The sequence below is a fragment of the Oreochromis niloticus genome, linkage group LG15, assembly GCF_001858045.2.
Source record: "Oreochromis niloticus isolate F11D_XX linkage group LG15, O_niloticus_UMD_NMBU, whole genome shotgun sequence".
Lineage (NCBI taxonomy): Eukaryota > Metazoa > Chordata > Actinopteri > Cichliformes > Cichlidae > Oreochromis > Oreochromis niloticus.
The window spans coordinates 4,722,995-4,747,140 of record NC_031980.2 but is presented as its reverse complement, the minus strand read 5'-3'; the positions used below and the strand labels follow the sequence as shown (position 1 = coordinate 4,747,140).

The window sequence follows — 24,146 nt, the reverse complement described above, 5'->3', positions numbered from 1 at the left end:
GTTGGAAGTTATTCTATCAGTTCACATCTCTAATTCTAAATTAAATAACCCTGCATTTGTTTGTGGATCCGTCTGTTGAGGCGATCGCTTGGTATATAAGAGAGCAACACTTTAATTTGATCATTATTGCATCTGAATGGTTGAATACAAAGTTTACCGGTGTTACAACTGATTTTGACAGTTTCGGGAGTAGATTTAGTTGCAAGAAGTCTGCTTTCCCATCTCTACATGTTCCTCTTACAGGCTACCCCCAACTAAACAAAGTAGTTTTGTAAATTTCAAATTATTTTTATCAAATAGTTTTATTTTATTGTATTGTATTGTATTTTATTTTATTTTATCGCGAATGTACATCAATTTTAACACTGGTTTCAATAAGTGCTCTGCAAGCAAAACATTATTTTGGCGTTATTCTTAAATTATACTGAGTTAAGCGCATTTTGATCAGGCACCCTCCTCGCGTGATGTCACTACTTTCTGAAGGCCCCGCCCAGTCCAACAGGAAGACAACAGACCTGTAGTGGGATGCTAATTTGAGGCTGCTGGCGCTAATTATACGTACAGTTTTCGTCCAAAGCCGACGCAGCTATCAAAATGCCATTATTTGATGGCCTCGGAAGCGGAGGAGAGAAGACTGCGATTGTCATTGACTTAGGAGCAGCATACACAAAGTGAGTATCAATCGTTAGCCCGCCCTGCTAATAGAGCCACTCAGCTAGCAAAATATGCTAAAATGCATCTTTGTTTTCTGAAATAACTCGCCCGCCTCTCAACTACATGTGTATTTTAGGGAAGTGAAGACTTAAAGTCTAACACATCGTTAAATTCGACCCTAAAACACCTACCTACCACAGTTTTGGTAGTGAATGCTGATGGGGGCTAGCTTGTTAGCCACGTAGCCAGTGCTAGGTTAATTAACTGTCAGCGTTCAGCTAGCATTTTTTTTTTAAGCTAATGCCAAACGCTACCAATGCTAATTTTTTAACAACACCGAAGTTTCGCATTTGGGAGATTCAGCGAGTTGCCATTTGTCCGTTTTGTCATCAGAATTTCTCCCCATAGTGGTTGCTGTTTGGTTATATATTTAAACACTTGGTAATCTAAAAGCTCTCTCATTAGACCTTACACCTTCTTCTTTCGGCTGCGTCTTTTAGAGCTCGCCACAGCAGATCACCTGCCGTCTCTCACACCCTATTTCTAGGACTGCCTAGCGCTGTCACACCAACTCTCTGCGTGTCCTCCTTCACTACATCTTCCCTGGCAGCTCCATTATCAACATCCTTTGTCCACCATCCCTTCTCTGCATATGTCAAACAATCTAAACTTTGTCTCTGTAACTTTACCGCCAGTCCTCACATGTGTTGTATATTAACGGGTATTTATAGTGAGCAAATGGATCTTTATTTACTGAAAGCATTTCAGTGTCATTTTTTGTTATATTTTGCTGGAAGGCAAACAGATATGAAGTCATGTGAAGATCAAGAGGACTGGTATTATCTTTTCAAATACTGTCGTCTTTGTTTGCAGTTACTGCCACAGAATATCCAACACAAATATGCACTGTTGTTTTATTTACAACTAAACTGTGGTGCTTTTGCCCTTTTTTAGAAATAGGTTTTTGGTTTGAGTAAACTAAAATTATAGTATTTAAAAAAGTTACTGGTAATGATTATTATATAAATATTGATCTTTTCAGCATCTCCTATTATGCCAGCTGACAGCTTCCTTTTCTCACAGATGTGGCTTTGCAGGGGAAACGGGGCCCAGGTTCATAATTCCGAGCGAGATCCGCAAACCGGGACAGCAGCAGGTGAGGGTCTGCCGTGTTCTGCTTAGTGTAATTATGTAGAATGATTTGTGGAAATGGAATAAACAAAAAATATTTGGTTATGTGGTATTTGATTCCTCTTATTCAGGCAGTCAAAGTGGTTCAGTACAACATCAATACAGAAGAGCTTTATGTCATCCTCAAAGAGTTTATCCACATACTGTACTTCAGGTGAGATTCTTCTCCAATAAATGACTAGGTTATTGTAGTTCTTTTTTTCTTGCGGCTACATCACATCAGAGTTTGTTTTTCCGTTTGCCTCATTAGGCACCTTCTGGTGAACCCTCGCGACAGAAGAGTGGTCATCATCGAGTCCATCCTCTGCCCATCCCACTTCAGGGAGACGCTCACAAAGGTTTTCTTCAAACAGTTTGAGGTACGAAAGCACAGACACGTGCTGGGATCAGACCAGTTAATAGAAAGTATCTGTTTGCAACTCTGTGCACAAAAAACAAAAACCCAACATGACAGAGCACCATCAACTCTAATCAGCCTGGGAAAGATTTCTTTTCTCAGTTTGGTGCACAGCTGTCATGGAAGCATAAGCTTTGAGGTCTTGATGTGTGTCATCAAGTTCTTGGCACACGAGTGCACAAAAGTTGATTAGCAGACAGCAGCAGGTGTCCCCGTCATTCTACCTGCCCTAGTTCCCTGAACTGCTGCGCCTCTTCTCTCCTCCTGCAGCTGAGCTAAAACCACACTCGATGATCAAAGTGTAATCCACTTATAATTAGCTCTTGTTTAAATCCCTCCTTATATTTCATTAATTTGACCTGATTTAGAAGAAGTAACTAATGCATTTATTATGATAACTACTGTTACTTGATGCAGACAAACTTGTGCCTCATATTTAAGTTTTTTTGTTTGTTTTTTTGTAGTTCATGCTCAAGGTTGTGTATGAAGTCGTGGCGTCACTGAGTATGCTCTATGTAATGGATAATAGGAAATAATAGTCAGTGTAATAAGATGCCTGACTCATAAATGACTTATCAGTGGCAATTGCACTGTCAGATGGGTAATAGATAGTAGCCTAATCTACATGCCATGTTCAACACTTTGACAACCTGTTATTTAAATTTCACATGATTTCCACCTAAACTTTATAATAAACTAGAACAATCTAATAACTGATAAACAAAATGATTATGTTAACAGGGAAATTTTAGCTAGTACAGGAGGTTCTAAAGTTTTACTCCATGAATGATTTCATTTTCTAGGTGCCATCTGTGCTATTTGCTCCCAGTCACCTCATGGCCATCATGACTTTAGGCATCAACTCTGCACTCGTGATGGACTGTGGTTACACAGAGACGCTGGTGCTGCCCGTATCCTTTTCCCATAATGAGTGTGGTCTCTAGAACAGTGAACATTATGGTCTACTATATACATGCTATATGTTTTAATTAATGCATCTTACACATATTTACTATTTGGCAGGCATTATTGTACTGTTAGCTTCAGGTCTGGGACATTTATGATGCTGATCTTAACTCTGGAAATCAGGTTTGTGAGTGTACTCCTGTTTTGCCAGCCTGGGAAGCTTTGCCTCTGGGAGGAAAAGCCATCCATAAGTAAGTACCAACAGTTCTAACAGCATCAGTGTAGTGATTTGTACACATTTAACTGAGAAAATAATCCATCTCTCTTTACTGCATCATGATTGAAAATCTTTGACTGTTGAATTGAATCATTTCAATCTGTTGTTTCATTGCATAAAATGCATGTGTTTGTTTATTGTAGGGAGTTAGACAGCCTTCTCGTGGAGCAGTGCACCTTGGACACAGACACAACCACAGGGCAGAGCGTACAAGCCGCCATTGGTAAATGCAGAAAGTCAGCACACACCGTCTGTCCTTGTCTTTTAAATGGGGACACTTGTGAAGGCATAACTCTGTTATGGACTGCTGATTGGTTTTTACAGTGCCAAGAATAGAAGAATATAATGGCTGTGACCCATTATGTAGCATTTACTATTCATAGGAAGAACTTGTTTCTGTGTGACATTTGAGTGAATCGCTTTTTCAGTTTGTGAATTATGCATTATGCATACAGTCTATTTTAGAGATCCTCTCCACACTTTTTGTTGATAGAGGGAACCAGACTGAGTATATTGAGTTGAGCAGTGAGATCTACAGCTGCAGCAGAATGAGAAAAGATGCATATATATATATCATGTGTTTTAAAAAGACAACAGGGTGTCTGAGTAGATGGGTCATAAAACATCTCTGCAGTGAGCACGACTAAGACCTCTGTAATTACCTCCCTACCACTGACTTAGAAGCTGTATTGCCCCAAAACTGTGTAATGATAGTAGTGCAAAACACCAAAAAAGTCTCTGCCTCAGCAGTGGTGGCTTTTCCTGAAGTTTTTCATAGCTGGATTTGTTTCAGACCCAGCAGTCACACTTGTCCTCTGCTGCAGTGTCAGCTTCTCCAAGTGCTGATTCAGCATCATAAATCAAACGGGAAAGAGAAATAGGAAAATTGGCTGATTGATGCATAAGTAAATCCAAGAAAATGAATGTTCATTTCTTATATTCCATTTTTAATCTCTTAACCAGGGACTATCCCAGAAGAAACAGTGGAAGACATCAAGGGTAGGTTTGACTGACTTTTTCCTTATTTATTCCATCCTTGAGCACCTTGGACACTCTATACACAAACAAATCTGTCTGTCCATCCCCTTGAATATTCTTGCAGCGAGGTTGACCTACATTTTCTAATCACCAGCAGTCCTTGTTTTTACTCTGAGAACAGTTTGAGACCTGTCTGTGTTTCCAGAATGTGGAGGCTACAGCCTTTTTGTTGATACACAAAAGTGTGTCTTTTAATTTTTTTTTTTTTTTCAAGAAATAATTTCATTCCATTTTGTGTGGCTTTTTTCTGGAACAATGAAGGATTAAGAATAGGCGAAACACCCATCCACTTATTTTTATAATGATGCAAAAGTATAATTTACTGAGACTGTGCTGCAAAATGGGGTTGTCAGCTATGTAATAAAGGTTTCAGTTAGGCTTATTTGGGTCTTTATGTCTTTTTAATTCATTGTAAGTCATGAACAAAAACCACAGTTATGGAAGGAGTGAAAGGAAAATACTTCAACTCCTTATGCTTGGTCACAAACATTCTTGTCTACTAGTTTGGTTATGTGACCGCCAGTGGTGTTTTGTTTCCTGCAGTGAGAACATGCTTTGTCAGTGACCTGCAAAGAGGCCTCAAAATCCAAGAAGCCAAATTTAACTTGGATGGCACAGCAGAGGTAAGTCAGCTCTTTGTATGGTGCTTACCACAACTGCCCAAACATTTGTGCTGAGTAAATGACAAATGCTGCACTTTTTAGTAAAACACTTTTAAATGTGTTCATAGCGGCCCGCCCCTCCTCCAGATGTCGATTACCCGCTTGATGGAGAGAAAATCCTGCATATCAAAGGATCCATCAGGTATGCCCTTTTTATCTGCTGTCAGCTTTAAGCAGTCTACTTAAAGAAAGAGCCAGACAGAAAGAGCCTTCTATTTTCTTGTAACGTTATACAGCTTCAGGTATTTCCATGTGTTCTTATATTTAAAACGACAGCTTGCTGTTAGTATAAACTGTCTTTTAGATTGTGTCACAAAGTCATCTTTTCCTTTTTTCCAGGGACTCAGTGATGGAGATTTTGTTTGAACAGGACAACGAGGAGAAGAGTGTGGCCACTCTGATACTCGATACTCTGGTTAAGGTAAAGAAAAGTTTCTCATTCAGTCATAGTAATGTGTATCGTTAATATGTTATCTGTTCTGATACTTACTGAAAGTACTATTCATACCTTGGAATAAATATATATGTTATATTGTTTTTGGCTACTTTTGAGACATTGGCAAGCTATTGTGGTCATCAGGACCACTAACAGCAGAAATCATACTAGCTTAGGCTAGTCGTTTTTAGATAAGTTTTCACTCCGCATGTTTTGATTTTTGATCAATCATCCAGGTAAGGCAATCTTTGGAAGTTGTTTCTGGACGTAGCCTCTACTGAAAAACATCCAACACTTGTACACATCCTGGAAAGGAAGGAACACTGGTTTGAGCGGGGAGTCAAGGAGGCCATTGACATGAAAAGGAAAAGAAAAGGGTCCATCTTTCACCATCTTACAATGCTGTGATTGCAGATGTTGCCCATCTCTCTGTGAATGGTACTAATGGTCATTGATCAATGGGCTTTGATCAGTGGTTGTTGATCAATGGTCATGACAATTTGCATATTAATGATCAAGGAACTGACCTCCCAGCCCATTGTTAGTGATGCTGGTTTCAGTCATTATGCAAATGTACTGATTATAAGGTTGGGGAAACCTGCAGTCAGGTGAGACCGAAGAAGTCACTTGGACGAGTGATGAAATGTTTCTCCCATTGAAAACGCTACGTCCAGATGAACAGAATCAACCTTTTGGGATTTTGGACGTAGTGTTCTCAGTTGGATAAAGTGGGGTAGGGGGAAAAAATCGATACAGCACAGTGTCGTGATATTGTATCACTACAGAGGGTCAGAATGTAGACATTTTATTTAATAAATTAAAATACTCTGGGAATACTACAAACAATAGAGCTAACTTGCATTAAATTCCCTCTACTGAAAAACATCCAACACTGGACACATTTACCACCTAAAATTCAGAACAAGCTAATGGCTCAGTCACACAAAAAACACCCTTGAATTTAAAAATGAATAAATAAATTGGTGGTTGCCTCCAGATTTTACTACATTTTTTTCCCCCCACAACTTGTGGTGACTACACGGTTACGTAAACTTGACAGTGTCGCACACTCACGACCACTTTACATCACAAGTCGATTGCACAATTCTCACTCAGTTTTTATCAGTGACCACATCTCGAGGGGACTCAACTCAGCTGGCTTTCAGCTGGTTGTTATTCCTGAAGAACACAAAGGTTAAGGAAAAATGTACATTTTAAAAGTGAATTGCTGTTAAGTGTGATTTCTGCCTATGTAGGCAGCAACAGATGTGATTTTGAATGATTTTTCAAAGTTAATTTATTAGTAGTAGTTAATGTATTATCAGAAACAGATTGCATGTAATTGCCAACTTGACCCCATTCAATTGTAGACGAATAGCAAACCTACTCTGTCTTATGGCAACATTTATGGCAGGTTTTACTCAGTGTTGGTGTGCTTTAGTCGCATTAAGTCTCATAACTTAAGTGAGATAACATTATCTTACTGGATAAAACAGATACTGGGAAGTTAAACTTGGAGGAAATAATTTGCAGTTGAAAAAGATGATGGTGTCACTGAATGACTCAACATATTGCAAAATGTTAAAAATTGCAGTAATATATTACCATGAGTGAAGTATTAATTTTGTATTGTCAGCCGTCTGGTGATTTCCACCTCTAGGGGAAGCAGTTTTTCACTCATCCAAGTGACTCCTTCAGTCTCAGCTGTCTGCAGGTTTCTCCAACCTTATAAACAGTACATTTGCGCAATGAGTGAAAACAGCACCACTGTCAATGAGCTCAGTTTCATGATCGTCCGTATGCAAATTGTCATGACCACTGATCAGTCTCCAAGAGTGCCATTCACAGAGAGTTGGGGAGTGACTGTAATCACAACATTGTAAGATATTGAATAATGTTCCCGAGGCGCCCTCCTCGGTTCAGAGATGGTCTTTCCCTTTTCCCCTAAAAGGCTTCCTTGATTCCCTGTTTAGTAACAAGAACCACTAGCCTGTAGGTGTAAACACAGCTCCACATACTCTTCGCACACAAGTACTCACATTGTCCAGCACTGAAATCTTTTCCCAGTGAACTTGGTGAAAGTCATGTGATGCTTGTTTTGTCCTGTCTCACTTTCCCTTGTCTACCATTCGTGAACAGGTTTTCTTTAAGTGTGTTTAGTGCAGTCCTCTAACAACCCGTGGCAGCTGTTTGTCACTTACTGGAGAACAGAAACTAAGGCTGTTCCAACTTGATAACTACAGACGTGTTTTAAAAACGATAATGAGTGTTACATTGACTTGAAGTGGAAACGGTGGCATTTTTTTGTTTTGTAAAACCCATCAGCAACTCCCACCAAAGCAAAATACTCATACTTGCTGCACTGCTCCTGTAAAACAAAAACAAAAGGGGAAAAAAAAGAGTTGATAAGCTTTCCAGAGGTTGCCGGTGTCACTACTTACACAAAGCTGCCTTATTACATCTAATGTTTTGGATTTGGATGCATTTGCATTAAACAGATTAAAGTAAGCCAACACTTTTAAAGATCCTGCTCTATGAGCCATGACTGGAGTGCACTGACTGTAAACACGGGGCAACTTAAAATGTGTTTGCTTGCCCCTGGTAGCCTTGTTATTATAGGAGGAAGGTTCTATCAGCTCTCTCAGAATGAATTATTTTTCCTAAATACAAGCGGCATCGCAGTTTGTCCAGGCATTTATTGATTCTGAGCCTGTTAGCAATGCCCGTTTAGTTACAGACCCCAGTACCATCACAGTCAGCTCCGTATCATAGCATAATGCTATTCTTATTCTCCTTCTTTTCTTGGGGAACATGAGTACCTAGTTTGGCTAAGTGTTTGACCTTGACCTTCAGTGTTAGGGCAAGGTCAAACAGCATGGAGAGAGAGCTGTACAACAAACTTTATATTTTTTCAGTATGACATAAAGTTTTGCAAAATCACACTGTCAATAGATTTTGAAATCTCAGTTTTTACAGCTTTTTGAACCATTTGGGTAAAGATCATAAAAAATACAATTTTAGTGATGTAATGGTTGTTATTCAAGGTTGTCAGTCAGAGGTCTTAGATCAGCATGTGGTTATAAAAGCATGTTGTGATACACCCATTATCAAACATCAAAGTTTGGGGGAGTTGTGTGCTCTTGTTATTACTAGTTACTCACTTGATATAGTTTAAAAGTGAGTTAAAGTGAGTATTAGCACTACCCGTGACCAACAGGACCAGATTTTGTTATGATGGCAAACAGATAGGCCCGCATGGTGAAAACGATACCAGCCACTGACCCAGCTGGTCCTAGTTCTCAAATACTTTTTAATTTGCTTAAACAATAAAACATCTGTTTGATTGGGAGTAGTGAAGGTGGGAGTGATCTCTGTCATGCTAATCTAACGCACGCAGTCCCGCCCATCAATTCTGCAATGTTTGTTCAAACTATTTGGTGTGTTTCAGCTCAGTGTGTTATGTACTATAATGCAGGTTTCATAATTCCTTTGATTTTTGCTTCATTGATCTTTCCTAGTGGTGGATTTTAGTTTGTTCCTTGTACTCCTGTACTGAACCTTTAGTATCTCTGGCTGGAGGAAGTTATCAACCCCCACAGCGTCGCTCTGCACGTTAAACGGGCTGTGCAGTTTGACTTTGTTTGGCTGCTGTACTGCAACCATTCAATGCAACTAAAAGCATTGTTGCTCTTCACTATGGGGATCCAGTCAGTCCAGAACAGCCTAATTAAACTCATAAACCCAAACAGCCGACTTCACACAGCTTCACACTTTTACTGTAATGATATAAACGTTTAAGTCTGATGTTACACGATAGTGAACTGCTCATAATGTTCTGATGTGTTGCAGCTCCCCTGAGACCTCTCGCAATAACGTCACAGTCCCTATCATGTTGTTTTAGTCTGGGTCAGCCTGTTTTACCAGAATCCTTCTGTAATGCTGGGATGGCTCCCACCTCCTGCCTCTTTTTGCCTGTAGCAGCAGTCGAATAGTGAAGAACAGATGTTTTCCACCAGTGTTTTATTCAAAATATCTGTTTGCATTTGTTTTAGTGCCCCATCGACACCCGTAAAGTGCTCTCTGAGAACCTGGTGGTGATCGGAGGCACCGCCATGCTGCCCGGCTTCCTGCACCGCCTGCTGGCAGAGATTCGCCTCCTGGTGGAGAAACCCAAATACAGTAACGTGCTGGCCAGCAAGAGCTTCCGTATTCATTCTCCCCCTGCAAAGCCCAACTGCACTGCGTGGCTTGGAGGTCAGATATGAAATTAAATTGAATATTCATGCTGAAGTGAAGGCTTGTGGATTAAAAATTTCATCCCAATCATCACTTCTGATAAAACACACTGTCAGCTTTTTTCTACTTTTAAATAAGAAGAAAAAAAATGTTTGTGGCTCCTCTTGTAACATTTGTAAACTGCTTACCAGGTGCCATCTTTGGAGCCCTTCAGGACATCCTAGGCAGCAGGTCGGTGTCACGGGACTACTACAACCAGATGGGGCGCATCCCAGACTGGTGCTGCTTGAGCTCCCCTCCTCCCGAGTCTTTGTATGAAGCTGGAAAGACCCCTCCTCCACTAATGAAGAGAGCCTTCTCCACAGAGAAGTAGAATATATTAATTCCAACATTTCAGTAATCTGTAACATAACATCACTGTATTACTCTTAACGACACAAACAGCTCAACGTGTTTTTAATGTCAGGTCATTGTATGTGTTTTTATTTGACTGTTTGATCAGGCAAGCAGAGTTTTGGAAAGAGTATCAAAAGAAAAGAGCAGATGTTTGGATTTTTCAGCATTTGCAATATTTTTGCACAGGAATTCTTGCTCTGTTAAATCTGGAATGATGTCTGTGCTCCACGAAGCCGCGTCTTCTGTTAACGTCTCATTTAGCGAGATGCTAAGTCTGTATGTACTTCTCTCACTCTGATACACACCTGTTTTGTTTGTTTGTTTTTGTTTTTTATTTTCCTGTATTGTTTTTGCATTTAAAGTGAGTCGCACAATCCACTGAAATGTTTCTAGTCACTACCAAGGTAAATTTAGTCATTGATTTGTCAGCAGACTTACAGAAAATGCTGTTGTGTAAGTCATTTATTTTGGTCACAAGGCCGTGCTTCCTGCTTCTATTTAGTGGGTCAGCGTGATGCAAAATATTCACCCACACGTATGCAATATTGATGAAATGTAATCAGGCTGAGTAACTGAGAAGATTTCTGTGTGTGTGGTGTTTTGTCGTTTTGCTCTGTAGTCCTTAAACCCTGTGGAAATACACAGTCGAACATGCTTTCAGTGATTTTTCTCCCATGATAAGTGGTAACTGTAATGTTTTGTAAATAAATATCCAGACTGACAGGAGGGTGTTTGTGTAGTTCTGGGATTAAAAAAGAAAAATGAAGAAATGGAGTTACATCCACTGCCTCTGCACTCGTGCTGCACTGTGTTTAGATGACGGTGTAGGTTATGTTCTTATTCAGCCCTGTCCCAACAAACTGTTAATGCCTGCATGTCCTGGAACCGAGTTACATCTGTTTGGCCTTTTGGGTCACATTAATCACTCAGTGCTGCTCTGTCTGACGGCTTGGGAACCAGTAGCATTTACCCACAATGCACCTGTATATCAAGACTGGCAAACAAAATTGTGGGAAATCAAATGTTTGGATTTCAGTCGCAGGAATAAACACTGAGTGATGCAGATGAAACTGGAAGGTGTGCATATGTTTCTTTTTCATTTTCTTTAGTGACAGCAGTAAGCCCAGGAACTGCAGACGCAAGTCAGTCATTTAGAGGTAAACATGTGACTTCATTTCAATTTGGAGTGTGAAGTGAAAGCTTTGGTGAATGCTCAGGCACAGGCAGACGTTTGATCGTACATGAATGATCCTTTACTGAACATCAACTAAAAACAGCCTTGCCCACATCTGCACATACAAAGCAGCACTGTCCCACCTGCTCCCTCTGCTGCAGCTGAGGGAAACCCCACGTTCCCCTGAATAGAAGTGGGACTGGAGTATCAGTGTGGTTCCCAGAGACAGGAAACAGCAGCTGTTCGTCTCTCTGTCTGACCTCTTGTCTATCTGATTTGGAAGTCTAGGTGGGAATTTGGGAAGGGGACTCCCCAGAAAATGGTTTAGCCCTGCCTGTTAGATTGCAATAAGTGGTCATTACACAAAATCTTTATTTGATCAAAGAGGATCAGTTATGACTTTTTATCATTTTCACCAATGTGAGCCAAAAGCTCAGGCTTCACTTTTTTCTATGCTCGAAATCTTTGACATTAATGACGTCCCTTATGCAGTCATTTTAGCCATAGAGCTGTGGCTGTCGGCATGGAAGCCATTCAAACCTTCTGTTTGCAAGAGGCAGCCAATCAAAAGAAAAGTGGTTTAAAAAAAAATGGTAAATGGCCTGTATTTATATAGCGCTTTAGGACCCCAAAGGACCCCAAAGCGCTTTACATATCCAGTCATCCACCCATTCACACACACATTCACACACTGGCAAGCTACATTGTAGCCACAGCCACCCTGGGGCACACTGACAGAGGCGAGGCTGCCGGACACTGGCGCCACCGGGCCCTCTGACCACCACCAGTAGGCAACGGGTGAAGTGTCTTGCCCAAGGACACAACGACCGAGACTGTCCAAGCCGGGGCTCGAACCGGCAACCTTCCGATTACAAGGCGAACGCCCAACTCTTGAGCCACGATCGCCCCGGAAGGGCCAGAACAGCCTATTTCATACAGTGCATGAATTGAAGGGCTACAAAAGGACTTGGTATAAGAGACAAATCAGAAGTCATGCAAAGCTCCCTCGAAGAATCCACAAATATATGAATATATGAAGTTGGAACTTGCATCTTAGGCCTGTGCTAGGCTTGGTGAGTACACTATATTTGCTTTTTTTTTTTTTTTTTAAATAACAAAAAGATTATAATTGTTCATTTAAGATTTGAATGTAATTTTTCTCTGAAGAGCACCAAACAAGACCAACATCAGTTTTGTGGTGAGAGGGAACACCTCCTCCATCTTTGGTATCGCCTCCAGAGGCTATTTTTCAGAACGCACCAGACTAAGTATCCCATAAATCACAGTGGCTGTGAAAGCACATCTGAGCCCGCCTTATAAATGTAAGGGCAGCTCCTTGCTTGTTTTCCATGCCCTGCAGAATTGGAGAACAAGAAGTTTAATGTGGCTAGCTCGCGGCACCTGCGGGTCACGCGGACCTGCGTGTAATCAGGAAATCAACGTTAACTGTAAATAGGAGGATCAGCAAACTGCAAGAGAGTAGGTGTCGTGTAAAGTAAAAAGAGACATTTATATATCAGCTAAAGTAGACACATCCTGATAACAGCCACACATGAGTGCAGATACACGTGGTGAAAGGGTAGCTCTGAGACATCCTGCTCATTCCTGTCACATCAGTGCTGATAACCTGAGGTCTGCTGCATGTGTGCCGAGACTAAACACGCAACACTCGAAGGCCCCGATTGCATAAACAATGTTTGGGAGCCATAAGCTTCTCAAACTAACAACCAGATCCAGAAGTGGAGCCACATCAGCAGAGATGCACCTTGTGCTCATTGTGCTGTGCCAGTTAGTATTTCAGTATTGTAATCGAGGCTGAAAAAGCATTAGATCTCTTTATTTTAGCTCTTTAACATCAAATCACAGGAAGTACATGTTTGGAAATCCATCCAGTTTTTATTTTAATGTTCCAGATATGTTTTAAATTCTTTTAAAAAATATCTTTTAAAAGTTTTTGAGATAAATTCTTAAACAAATAGTTGTAAACCAGCTAGGGAGTTTTTCCTTCCCACTTCTGCCAAAGCGCTTACACATAGTCATCTGATTGTCGGGGTTTTCTCTGTATTACTGTACTCCTTACCTTACAATATAACTGTTGTAATTTGGCACTATATAAATGAAATTGACATGAATTTAATTTCATTGAGGATTTAATCCATTACACAGGGCAACATCAAGTCTGAGTTAGTTCTTGGTTTGAAATACATGTAATATGAAAAATCTATCAACATATTTGTTCTGTGCCGACGTCATTGTAGTTGTCACTCAAAGTAAATCGCATAACTGCAACATTCGGTTGTTGCCATCAAAATGTTGGAGCAGAAACGGACCACGCAATATATTTCCAGTCTTCTTTGGTCTAATTTTGTTGAGCCTTTCCTGTTCTTAGCTTGCATTCGGTTTGGTCTTCTGCTGCTGTAGCTCAGCTGCTTCAAAGCTCAACCTGGTGTGCGTTCAGAGATGCTCTTCTTGTATGCAGATGACAAGAAGTGTTTATTTGAGTTCCTGTTAGCTTTCTAACAGCTCAAACACTGGTAATTCCCCTCAGACCTCGACAAGACCTTTCACTCAGAAAACAAATCCTTACTGGATTTTTTTTTTTTTTTTAGCTCATTCTCTGTAATCCAAAAAACATCAATTTCTCAAATACTCACCAGAACCAGCCTGGCGACAACAATGACACATTCACTTTTCTTCCTCATTCTGATGCAAGGTTTGAACTTCTGTAGATTTCATTGAAATCTACTGAACTGCTGACGTGAAGTAATGCGTGTATTTCTGTATTGTTATCAATGGCTGCCTAGTGACATTAAAAAAATCTGTTGACACAGCACATATATATATTTTTTTATTAAGCACAGCATTATATGATGCTATGAACTCTGGGTGATTAACTTCAATATTTGTTGTGGTCAGCAGCTGAAACAGCTTTGGGATATCTGAAGAATAATTTACAGAGGACACTTCACTGACTTTTATTTGCTTTCACAATATGCTTGTGTGTTTTGATGTAGGCTGATAAATTGCTTATGATGATGATTATTTTTGTATGTACAATACAATGCAAAAGTTGAGACACCCCTCATTTGTTTAGATGTTGCTCCTCAAAAAGTTAACAGATGCAGTGATTTTATTAAAACATGTGCAAACTTACATGGAAATTAAGAATATAAAGCAGAAACGAAGTTTATGCAATTTAGGTGCACCCCGTCTCTAGCCCTGTTATAGCTGGGATGGACTCCAGCCCCACATGCTCATGTTTAGGATAAGCGAAAGAGAATTAATGGATTTCTAAAAGAAACTAGAAATATTTATAAAAGAAATAAGAAAGTGCCTAAGGATACAATTTAAAACTGGCTCTTTATTAAGTTGTTTTTATTTTTTATGATTTAATGATTCACAGGTCAGCGTTAAGTGGTTTAACAAACAACCAAAGCTTTCCACTGAAAATGGTCAGGTGCAAGAACTGGACTGAAAACGAGTGAAAAAGCAGCCAGTGTCCAAAGAACTGAGAAGAAAGTTTGGAACAAAATATAAAGAAATGAGAGAAGGTTAGGAACTTCTATAAATGTATTTGTCTGACTTCTGAAACGTTAAGCTCAGGTTTATACAGTCACGAGGCTTCGGTTAGGATCATTTTCCCAGGGATTGGTGTGTACGTGAGCGACAGGACGGGCTGATTTTTACATCACCACTTCTCTTGAATTCATTTTGCAACGGTCTCCGGTTAATGGTAAGCCTATAGAGTGGCATATATTCAGCCCTGCTGGCGCGCGCTCTTCATCGCAGCCTGACCCGCGCAGTGGGACTGCTCGTTATAAAAGCTCCAGCCGCTTTTCCACTCTCCCTTCAACATTTTCATTTCTTTCTGGCCGACTAGAGGATAGCAGGAATTCATTCACGGCAGCAGCAGCATGCAAACTTTCCTCGCAATCCTGCAGCTTCTGCTGGTTCTTCAGCGGGTACCTGCGCAGGTAACTCCTCCACCAATAGGATATTCTCTCTTTTTTTTCTTTTCCTTTTTCCTTTTAAAGTAAGGGTTTAACACCCATCACTGCATTATTTATCAAAGTTAAAACGGGCTAAACATGAGACTGAATCTCTCTGGTTGGAGTTTAGTGAAGTTAAAGAGAATTAACGTTTTCCTTTTTTCCGACTTTTCACCTGATTCCACGCGTGACAGCATAAAACAGCTGTACCCCCACAGTGAATACGTGTAGACGTAACTAGCGTCAGATGTGTGTTGCTCATGCACACAGAAAGATTTAAAGCTACGGGCCCCAGAGCTCAGCTAGAGGCGCTGCTGTAATGTGGCTGAAACCGCGCTCACAAGCTGTAATTCTGCATGCGATTTGCATGTTTCCTGGCTGTTATGAGGGAGGTCGTGACATTTTCTGCCTAGTTTTCCCTTGGGTGCTTGTTCTTGGTGTGCAGCTTCATACCCGATGCCACACAGGCACATTTAGTATCACCCAGCAGGGCGCTAAGCGTACAGTGATTATCCGTTACAGTGATAAGGGGTAGGGTTTTGTTGTTGTTGTTGTTGTTTTTAAACGCACTGCAGAATAGTTTTAATATCCATTCCCAAAAGCTTCTGGGATATGTGAGTTGAAGAAGACTTTAAAGTCACCTTCAAAAATATTGCGCTAGACGAACGAAGATCTCCTTTGTGCTATGCAGACTGCGTGAGACAGAACCACTGGTTAGTACCATTTTTATGAATCCCACTATGGGTCACAGTTTTAGTCTGACCGGAGGCCATTTATGAATCTGCCCCCCTCCCTTTCCTCATAAATTACAAACCTAATCAATGCACTGTGTTGTTCACAGCACGTCATGGCTGAATACAGCTGTTGTATGCAGCTGGTTCAACTGGTGGATGCTGCGGCACATTTAACAACTCTTGGCAGAAGCCAGCTCATTAAATTGTGCTCTTTTAGACTGCCTGAGCTATAGAAGCAGTGTCTGTGTGTGAGATTAGGAAGACTCCGTTCCCATCCGTGTTCGCAGGGTAAGATGAGACCAAGAGAGAAGTTTAAAAAAGAGAAAGAGATCACTTACATTCAAAAGGCAGAAGAGAGCCAAGATCAACTGCGTACGCCCCAATTTGTGGTTCAAAAAAATCGTGAACTTTGCCATTCCTGAGTCTGCAGGCCGGGCTGTGAGAACTTCAGCGAATTCATGCTGTGTCACATTTTACTTTTCACCTTTTCAGCATCGTTTTTACTTTGGCTGTGGTTAGTGTGTAACAGTCCCATGAGTGAATGCTCAGCTATTCTCAGCAGCCATTGTTCACTGTTATTCTTTGCATTTTTTCAAGCCTTTTTGACCATGTGATAATAAACCTTGTTGCGACCAATTGAGAAATCAGAAGCACTGCTGTTGTTTGCTGGGTCATTTTACAGCTTTCCCCCCCCCCGCCGCTTTTTCAGCCGCACAGCAGTGCTCTCCTCACACCATATTGCGTCATCCTTTTTTATTATCTCATCAATGTGCCTGCACTAGTTTTATTTTTACACCAGAGGGCGCTCCGTAGCTGCAATGAAAACCATTTCCACCATGCCTGGTTCTCACTAGAGAAAGTCTCCTCAAGTGCTGTGCAATACTGCAAATATTGATAACGATCTGATACCAAGTAAATACATGGCCAGGACTTTAGGTCAAATTATGTAGTTTAAATCTCATCCAAACATGCGCGCACACCTTCACACATCAAGTTATTTTTTGCGCAATGCTCAGTCTTTTGCACAACCCACTCTCATTGTTGCACTTTTCTTTTGCACTGTCTCGTGTCTGTCTCGTTCTGTTCTGTCTGGTGTTGCACCGTCTTTGTTTGGTTTGGGTTTTTTGCAATTTTTGCACACTTGCACTTTATGTAGTTCTGTGTTGATTGTCTGTTATATGTTACATGTAGCACCATGGTCTCGGAGGAACGGTGTCTCGTTTCATTGTGTACTGTAACTTAACTTGACATGATCTGCTATAGACTGTTAATCAAACAGATGGGATAGTCAACACAACATGGTTGACCCATTTTTCATAGTGCATGTTTCACCCCCCAGATATTTTAATTTCATACAATTCCGTGGGCTACATACTGACATTCATAGCTAGATAGTTTGTACAGGTATTATTATAGGTTTTATCGATATTTGTATCGATCTACCCACTTCTAGGCTCCTGGCTATTTGCCGGTCCTTTATTATCTCCAACAATGTTTGACTCTTTTTTTTAAAACAAAACACACAAAAAAACCCCAAAACAAATTGAATTATTTTTACTATTTGCAGATGTCCGACCTTCAAGATGAAGAGGGTCCCAATACAGGTAAGAGTGATGCTCTTTATCATGGCCCACTGAAAAGGCTCTCCTACCTGCTGCAAATGACTTAAAGATTAAGATCCAACCTCTTATGTAGTAATTCCGTTGTCTGAGGTGATGGCAAAGTGCTCGTGTCAGGTCATGGACCAGCTGGTGTATGTGTACGATGAGTACCCCCAGTCGGTGGAGAACATGTACTTACCTCATTGTGTGGTGGTTCGCCGATGCTCTGGTTACTGTTCGGATGAGGGCTTCAAGTGCCTTCCTACCCTCGAACGCAACACCACTCTGCAGGTGAATCAAGTTCTGTTCACTTCAATTGTATTTATTATAACACTACAACAACAGTCACCTCGAGGCTCTTTATTGTTAGAAAAAGACACGACAATATTAGCAAGAAAACCCCAACATTCAGATGACCCCCTGTGAGCAAACAATTGGTGACAGTGGGAGGGAAAAACTCCCTTTTAACAGGAAGAAACCTGGCAAACCAGGCCAAACTGGGAGCTGCTTCTACAGAAGAGTGGCCTGAAAGCTGAAGGCTCTGCGTCCCATTCTACTTTTTATTATCCTAGAAACCTTAAGTAAGCCAGCAGTCTGAGAGCGAAGTGCTCTGTTGGGTTTGATATGGTATGATGATGTCTTCAAAATAAGATGGCACCTGATTATTCAAGACCTTGACAAAGAGTTTAAATTTGATTCCAGATTTAACAGGAATCCAATGAAGCAAAGCCAGTGTGGGAGAAATATTTTCTGTTTAGATTCAGTGTTTATCCTCATGTAGAGCTTCAGCTTCTCCTTTTTTATTTTCTCAGCTGACGATTCGTTTCCACGAACCCCCTGTGGTGGAGCTCACATTTCTAGAACATCAGCAGTGCGAATGCAGGTCCATTACTGATAACCTCATCTTTCTATTAAACACTAGATCCAAGATTATTCGTTATGCCACAGCTGACTTCTAAATGTGTCTGTGGTTTGTTTCTTCTCTTAGAAAACCTGATAATCTTCAGTATTATGAAAGATCAGTAATTAAGTCAGTAAGTAACACAGTGAGTAATGAATGTTTTGTCTGTCAGAGTTGAACACATCAATATTTCTGATGTCTTTCTCCTGCAGCAGCAGCAGCAGCAAGTCCATTGAGAGCAGACCTCGGAGGAGGAAACAAACGAAGAAATGGCTGTAGAAAGTAAGAGACTGATTGCTCCCCTGTGGCACTCAAACACACTTTTCTTTTTAAATAATGTTTGGACATTAACAGCTACATTCATCAGTGTTTCCTCCCCTTTGCCAGACCACCAAGGGCAGCAGAGCTAAGCAATATCATAATAGTCTGGGTGCTGCTGGTTTGCTCTTCCCTTTGATGGCCCTGGATAAATTCAACAAGTACTTCTGATGAGTCTGTGCTTCTGTAAGGTCGTGAGATATTTGCAATAGTCCAGGGTTACTGATAGTCTGAAGGTTAAGTTTAAAAATCTTTTATCATGCATGAGGAAGAGCCGAGGCTTCTATATCTACATTCTTAGTTACAGCAGGCAGCCGAGCCTCTGAGCGCACAACTCTTCACTATGTTTGCACTCAGTCATAGGTTTATTTTTTTTCTGGCATCTGGGGACAACGGTTCCACTCTGACTTTGAAATTGCATCTGACAACATGTTCAAATCTAACCTGTGCGCAGGTGAAGATACATTTTATTTATCAGGATTTCAATAAATCCAAGCAGTTCAGTCCCAGAGCAACAGCAGAGCCATCATTTTACAGACAGATCAGACCAGCTCCCTCTCTCTCTAGTGTGCTTTTTTCTTTTATTATTGATTTTTTTTTTTTTACAAGGGGAATTATTATGTAACAAGCAGTAAATTAATACCCAATTACAACTTTGCCTTAAAGAGTGAAATGGGTACATTGTAACCAACAGCATCAGGTGGCACCTTATCAAGTTGCTCTGCATAATGGCCTCATCCATTCAAATCTTTCAAAAATGACAATGTGCCTCCGAACATGAGCTTGATGCTTCAAATTTATAACAGAAAACCTTGGTTACTAATGGCCGGTGTGAGATTTGGAGAGAAGTCTGTGTCTATTCTGCAGGTAAACAAAAGAAACGATGCCACTAAGTAGCTCTCTGCCTCTGTTGCACGCAGAAATCGCCTCCTGAAAGGAACTCTTATTATCAAATAAATTCATGCAGTGAAACATGAAATCCACAATCTTTTTTTTTTCTTTTTAGGGCAAAATTGCATTGGGTGAAACTAACATAGGAGGTGAGGTGTGCAAATGTAGTCTGAGCAGTCTCAGCTAGGTGAATCACTTGGATGTCTTCCAAAGTCACAGCCTCATTAGTAAAGGAGAAATTCATTTTGTCACTGTCTGAACTGTGGTAACACAAGGAGGGAATTTCAATGGAAAAGGCTCAAGAGGATATGAGTTTTTAAACTTGATACCAGCTGAGCACGGTGATCATATCGTCAGACCCAGTTGGATTTGCAGTGACTGAGTTGGGTCTTTTAAGTACTGGCTTAAACAACTTAGGTTGTTTCATTTTTTATTTTTTTTTAACTTTTTATTTTAAGTTTGGTTTCCTGGTCTTACCATTACCAAAATTCCTCTACTGAAAACCACCCTTTGGACTTCAGTTGGTCTGCTTGGTGGTGGTCTGCAGGTTTTTCAAACAAAAGCAGCCGAGGAACACGTGTGGTCTCAGTGTTCTGCCTGTTCTGGTCATGATTTGTATGCCGTAACTCAGGCCTGGAGAGCTGCTGTCTCGCAACCCACTGTTTAGTGGTCAGGGGACCACACAGTTGCAGCAGAGCTTTAATTTTTTCCATCAGATTCTGAAGGCTGAACTATATTTGCAACTTGAAGGACATAAACATTCTCTTTGATGTCTTCATGTGAACGTTTAGCGAACGTTTGATTGTTGACTTTGTTTGTCCAGGAGGATGATTTACCTTTAATTTCTGAGAAACTTCACTTTAGACCGTGGTGCTGTCTGACCTCGCCGGCGCTGTTGGCTTGTTTTTTTTTTTTAATCAATCGTAAAATATCAGAACTGCCAACTGAGTGGTGATGTGCAGGGCTGAGATTGAATTTAGCACATTAGTGGGTATCATAGCATTCAAATCCCATGTGAAATTTGAGGATTAGTTTGGGATGTGACGTTAAAAAAACACTCAACCTCATAGACATCTAACTATATAAAGGGGAATGGCTCTACATATGCTCAAGTTATCTTGAGAGGGGCAAGCACTGGACGCAGTGTTTGGGTGATTTCTGCTCAAAGATATTAAGCAAGTCATGCTACACAGAAAACAACATGTTTACATCCATCACTGAGCATCATTTCAATGTTAACTAAACACCTGTAAAACTTCAGGACTATTTTTCTTCACAAGTGGACACAAACAAGGTGAAAACTCTCCACTTTGTTGTCTGAAGAAGCTTTTTACTCTCTCCAATCTCATATTGACTCGAATGTCCAGAGTTTTATAGGTGGAGCGGGATTGGACACAAGCAATTAAGAACATCTGTATTTAAAATAGAAATTTAACCCCTTTACTCGTATGTGTCTGTCTTTTTAGGTGCCAGTTCCAGACAAGATCACTCTTCGCTGATTTGGCATGTGGTGTCTTTGTGATTTTTATTCAGCTGTCTGCATTTTTGTGCCATTTGTGCATAAAAGAATATTTATATATATATCTATTTTTTTCACAATGAATAAAAATTAAAATAAATATATAAAAAGTGAGAAAAAACCCAGCCAAGTCATTATTATTATTATTATTTTAATCCTATATCATGCTTTCATCATGAAAAATGATCTTTTTCTGATCGGAGCCTATCCCAGCTGTGATAGGAGGAAAGCTGGGGAACACTCTGGATAGGTCGCATGTTTATCCCTCTGTGGCGTGGTGTTAACCTCAAACAACAAACCAGAATTTTTTGGGTTATTGCAGTGTCCATTTAATTTAATGACTGAAGGCAACCCATTGTTCAGTAAAATGAGGAGGAGACGAGGGACTGACCTTTGACCTGGTGGCGAAACACTCTTGTCAGGAACAAAATCCACATTGGATGTGGTGCCAGCTACTGCCAAGACTAATATTATTTTTACACATGTTTAATTTTAAAAATACATTAAAAACTATGAGCATGTACACAAATATATAAAGAAACATATTTGGTTGTTTGTAAATAGATTTTGATATCATTCAATTCCTAAAACAGCATTTTTTAGGGGTTTCTTGCCTCAGGGAAACATTATGCACTTAGATCACTTTTCTTGGGGCAAAAACTAAAGCGGAGGTTCTGTTGTTATGGAAACTGACTGCTTTAGGCGCCACCCTGCTACCATTGATCCAATGATTGTCTTGTTATCAAGCTGTTACAGCATATAATACCCAGGTGATCTTTTGAATCAGGTGTGTTGGAGCAGGAACTGGAGTCCTCATGAGAACCTCTGTGTTAATGTTTTGAGAGCACTGGGTGGTTGTGTGTGTATACATAGTCAAACCAACCACTAATATGAACTTATACTAACTTCGGATCAATTCAGTTTTACTTATATAGCACCAAATCACAACAGCAGCCACTTCAACGTGCTTTATATTGTGAGGTAAAGACCCTACAAAAAATAGAGAGAAAATCCCAAACATCAGACGAATCCTTATGAGCAAGTGCTTGGAGACAGTGGGAAGGAAAAACTCAATTTTAAAAGGAAGACACCTACAGGAGAACCAGACTCGGGTAGGGGTGACCTGCTGGAGGTGAGGGGAGGGGACAGATTTGAATAAATAATGATTAAATGCAGGGTGGTGTATAAACTGCTCTGCACAGAGAGTGAAAAGAGGGGAGTTCCTGTCAGTGCTGTCACTGGGCACAAGAACTGTGATTGGACAGTTAGGGTTATTCTCTCAGCGAGGACAGTGAACTTACCGAGAGTGAGAGCAAGTAAAAGTCCCCAGCATCAGGTTTTAGGAACAGTTTTGAGGAACAGATTCAGAAAGTTCCACATAGTATATATAATGTCAGACACAAACACACTGGCCAACAGACTAACCCATGCCTGAATGCGCACACACATGCACACAAACACACAGTTTGGCCACTGGATGAAGTGTTTATATGAAAATTAACTTGTTTGCTCAGAATGAAAATTTGAATAAATCGCTTGTTTAAAAAACATTCTGTATCATGATTTTTTTGTAAATTTAACAATAACTGACAGTAACATTATCAGGCTAAGATTTCAGGGAATATAAAATAAAACGTATTTGCTGGGATGAAAAAGACATAATTCATGTGCTGGAGAAGCTAGGCAAACCAAAAAAGCAAAAATGATGCTTGTTTTCTCTTCGTATAGTGTATTGCAAGTGAAAAAAGAAATATTGCACACATCTGTGTGTGCAAGCTGCACCTCTAGGCAATTTAGGAAGTTATATCAGGCTGTCAAAGACGAAATTACTGCTGTGCCTGACTGACTGGTAATTGCTCACTGCAACATGCCTGTGAGTTTCATCACTTAAAAAATAGGATAGAAGTCTTTTCTGGTCCCCAGTTTTCATATCTGAATCTCATTTATGACACACAGTGTCAGCTTGTATTAGTGGAAACGTTTTGATTCTGTATTTAAAAAAATTGGTTATAGTTCACTAAATGTGCTTACCATGTAAATGATGGAAAAATCTGATCATACTATTCCTGGCCGATGAGTGTGTGAGATTTAATGCCACAATTCTGGAAAATAAGGGATGTCACTAATGTAAAAAGCTTTTCTGCTGCTCTGTGGAAATGCTTAGTGAATATCAGACTAAAACTGAAAAAACAAAATGCATCCTTTAAAGAGCTTCAACAACAAGTTTCTAAACAGGATGAAGAAACCCACCCAGCAGGCACAAAATAGTAATGTGTAGGTCCAACTGATGCTTCCCAGGGATCCACGAATCTCTGGGTTGCACGGTGGGACTTCTGTGGCTCAGGCTCGATCAGTCCATCTGGTAGGTATTCCACAAGATTAGATCTAAAGAGTTTAAACATGGGAGAAGTTCTTCGTTTCTTTTATAATATTTTTTGTGTGCATTTCTTGAACCAATCCCATTAAAATTATGTTTTTGGAGTGAAACTGCGAGGCATGTTATTGCCATGTACCTAAGTGGTTCCTGGAAAAGTCCAATACTCGAAGATTCCACTAAAATAAGACAATCAATATTATCCACTTTTCATGTCTACACCTGGTTTTAATGTTGTTTCTGGTTAGTGTAGAATGTATTAGTACATTAGCACATAGTCATTTTTTAAAGTACTGATTTTCTAGTTATTCTCTGACCAAAATCGACCATGCAGGGACACAAAATGCACAAAATGGCTAAGAATCACAAGAAAACTATTGCATAATTTAACAAAGAGTCAGCAAATTTAGTATAATTTTTTACATGCATGAGTCAGTATTTTAGTTTTTTTT

At 40.2% G+C, this 24,146-nt stretch overlaps 2 protein-coding genes across 7 annotated transcripts; both read left to right on the top strand.

Annotated features, from left to right (window-relative positions):
- The first annotated feature begins 464 nt into the window (after positions 1 to 464).
- On the top strand, positions 465 to 10,932 carry actr10 (actin related protein 10). The gene is made up of 13 exons (XM_003440658.5): positions 465 to 671; positions 1,738 to 1,810; positions 1,917 to 1,999; positions 2,096 to 2,204; positions 3,046 to 3,153; positions 3,332 to 3,399; positions 3,569 to 3,648; positions 4,389 to 4,424; positions 5,007 to 5,086; positions 5,194 to 5,267; positions 5,465 to 5,546; positions 9,614 to 9,815; positions 9,989 to 10,932. The coding sequence occupies exons 1-13, from the start codon at positions 595 to 597 to the stop codon at positions 10,168 to 10,170; spliced, it is 1,254 nt and encodes a 417-aa protein (XP_003440706.1). The 5' UTR covers positions 465 to 594; the 3' UTR covers positions 10,171 to 10,932.
- Positions 10,933 to 14,930: 3,998 nt separating this feature from the next.
- Positions 14,931 to 22,683, top strand: LOC100695462 (vascular endothelial growth factor A). 6 transcript variants are annotated; one of them, XM_025898799.1, is made up of 7 exons: positions 14,931 to 15,341; positions 17,658 to 17,694; positions 17,827 to 17,982; positions 18,504 to 18,574; positions 18,680 to 18,721; positions 18,808 to 18,874; positions 21,268 to 22,683. In XM_025898799.1, the coding sequence occupies exons 2-6, from the start codon at positions 17,674 to 17,676 to the stop codon at positions 18,869 to 18,871; spliced, it is 354 nt and encodes a 117-aa protein (XP_025754584.1). In that variant the 5' UTR covers positions 14,931 to 15,341; positions 17,658 to 17,673; the 3' UTR covers positions 18,872 to 18,874; positions 21,268 to 22,683. The 6 variants fall into 6 exon arrangements, 5 of the variants coding, with proteins under 5 accessions (XP_025754584.1, XP_025754583.1, XP_005449779.1 ...); XM_025898798.1 differs by having other exon boundaries at positions 17,803 to 17,982; XM_005449722.4 differs by having other exon boundaries at positions 17,786 to 17,982.
- The last annotated feature ends 1,463 nt before the right edge of the window (positions 22,684 to 24,146 follow it).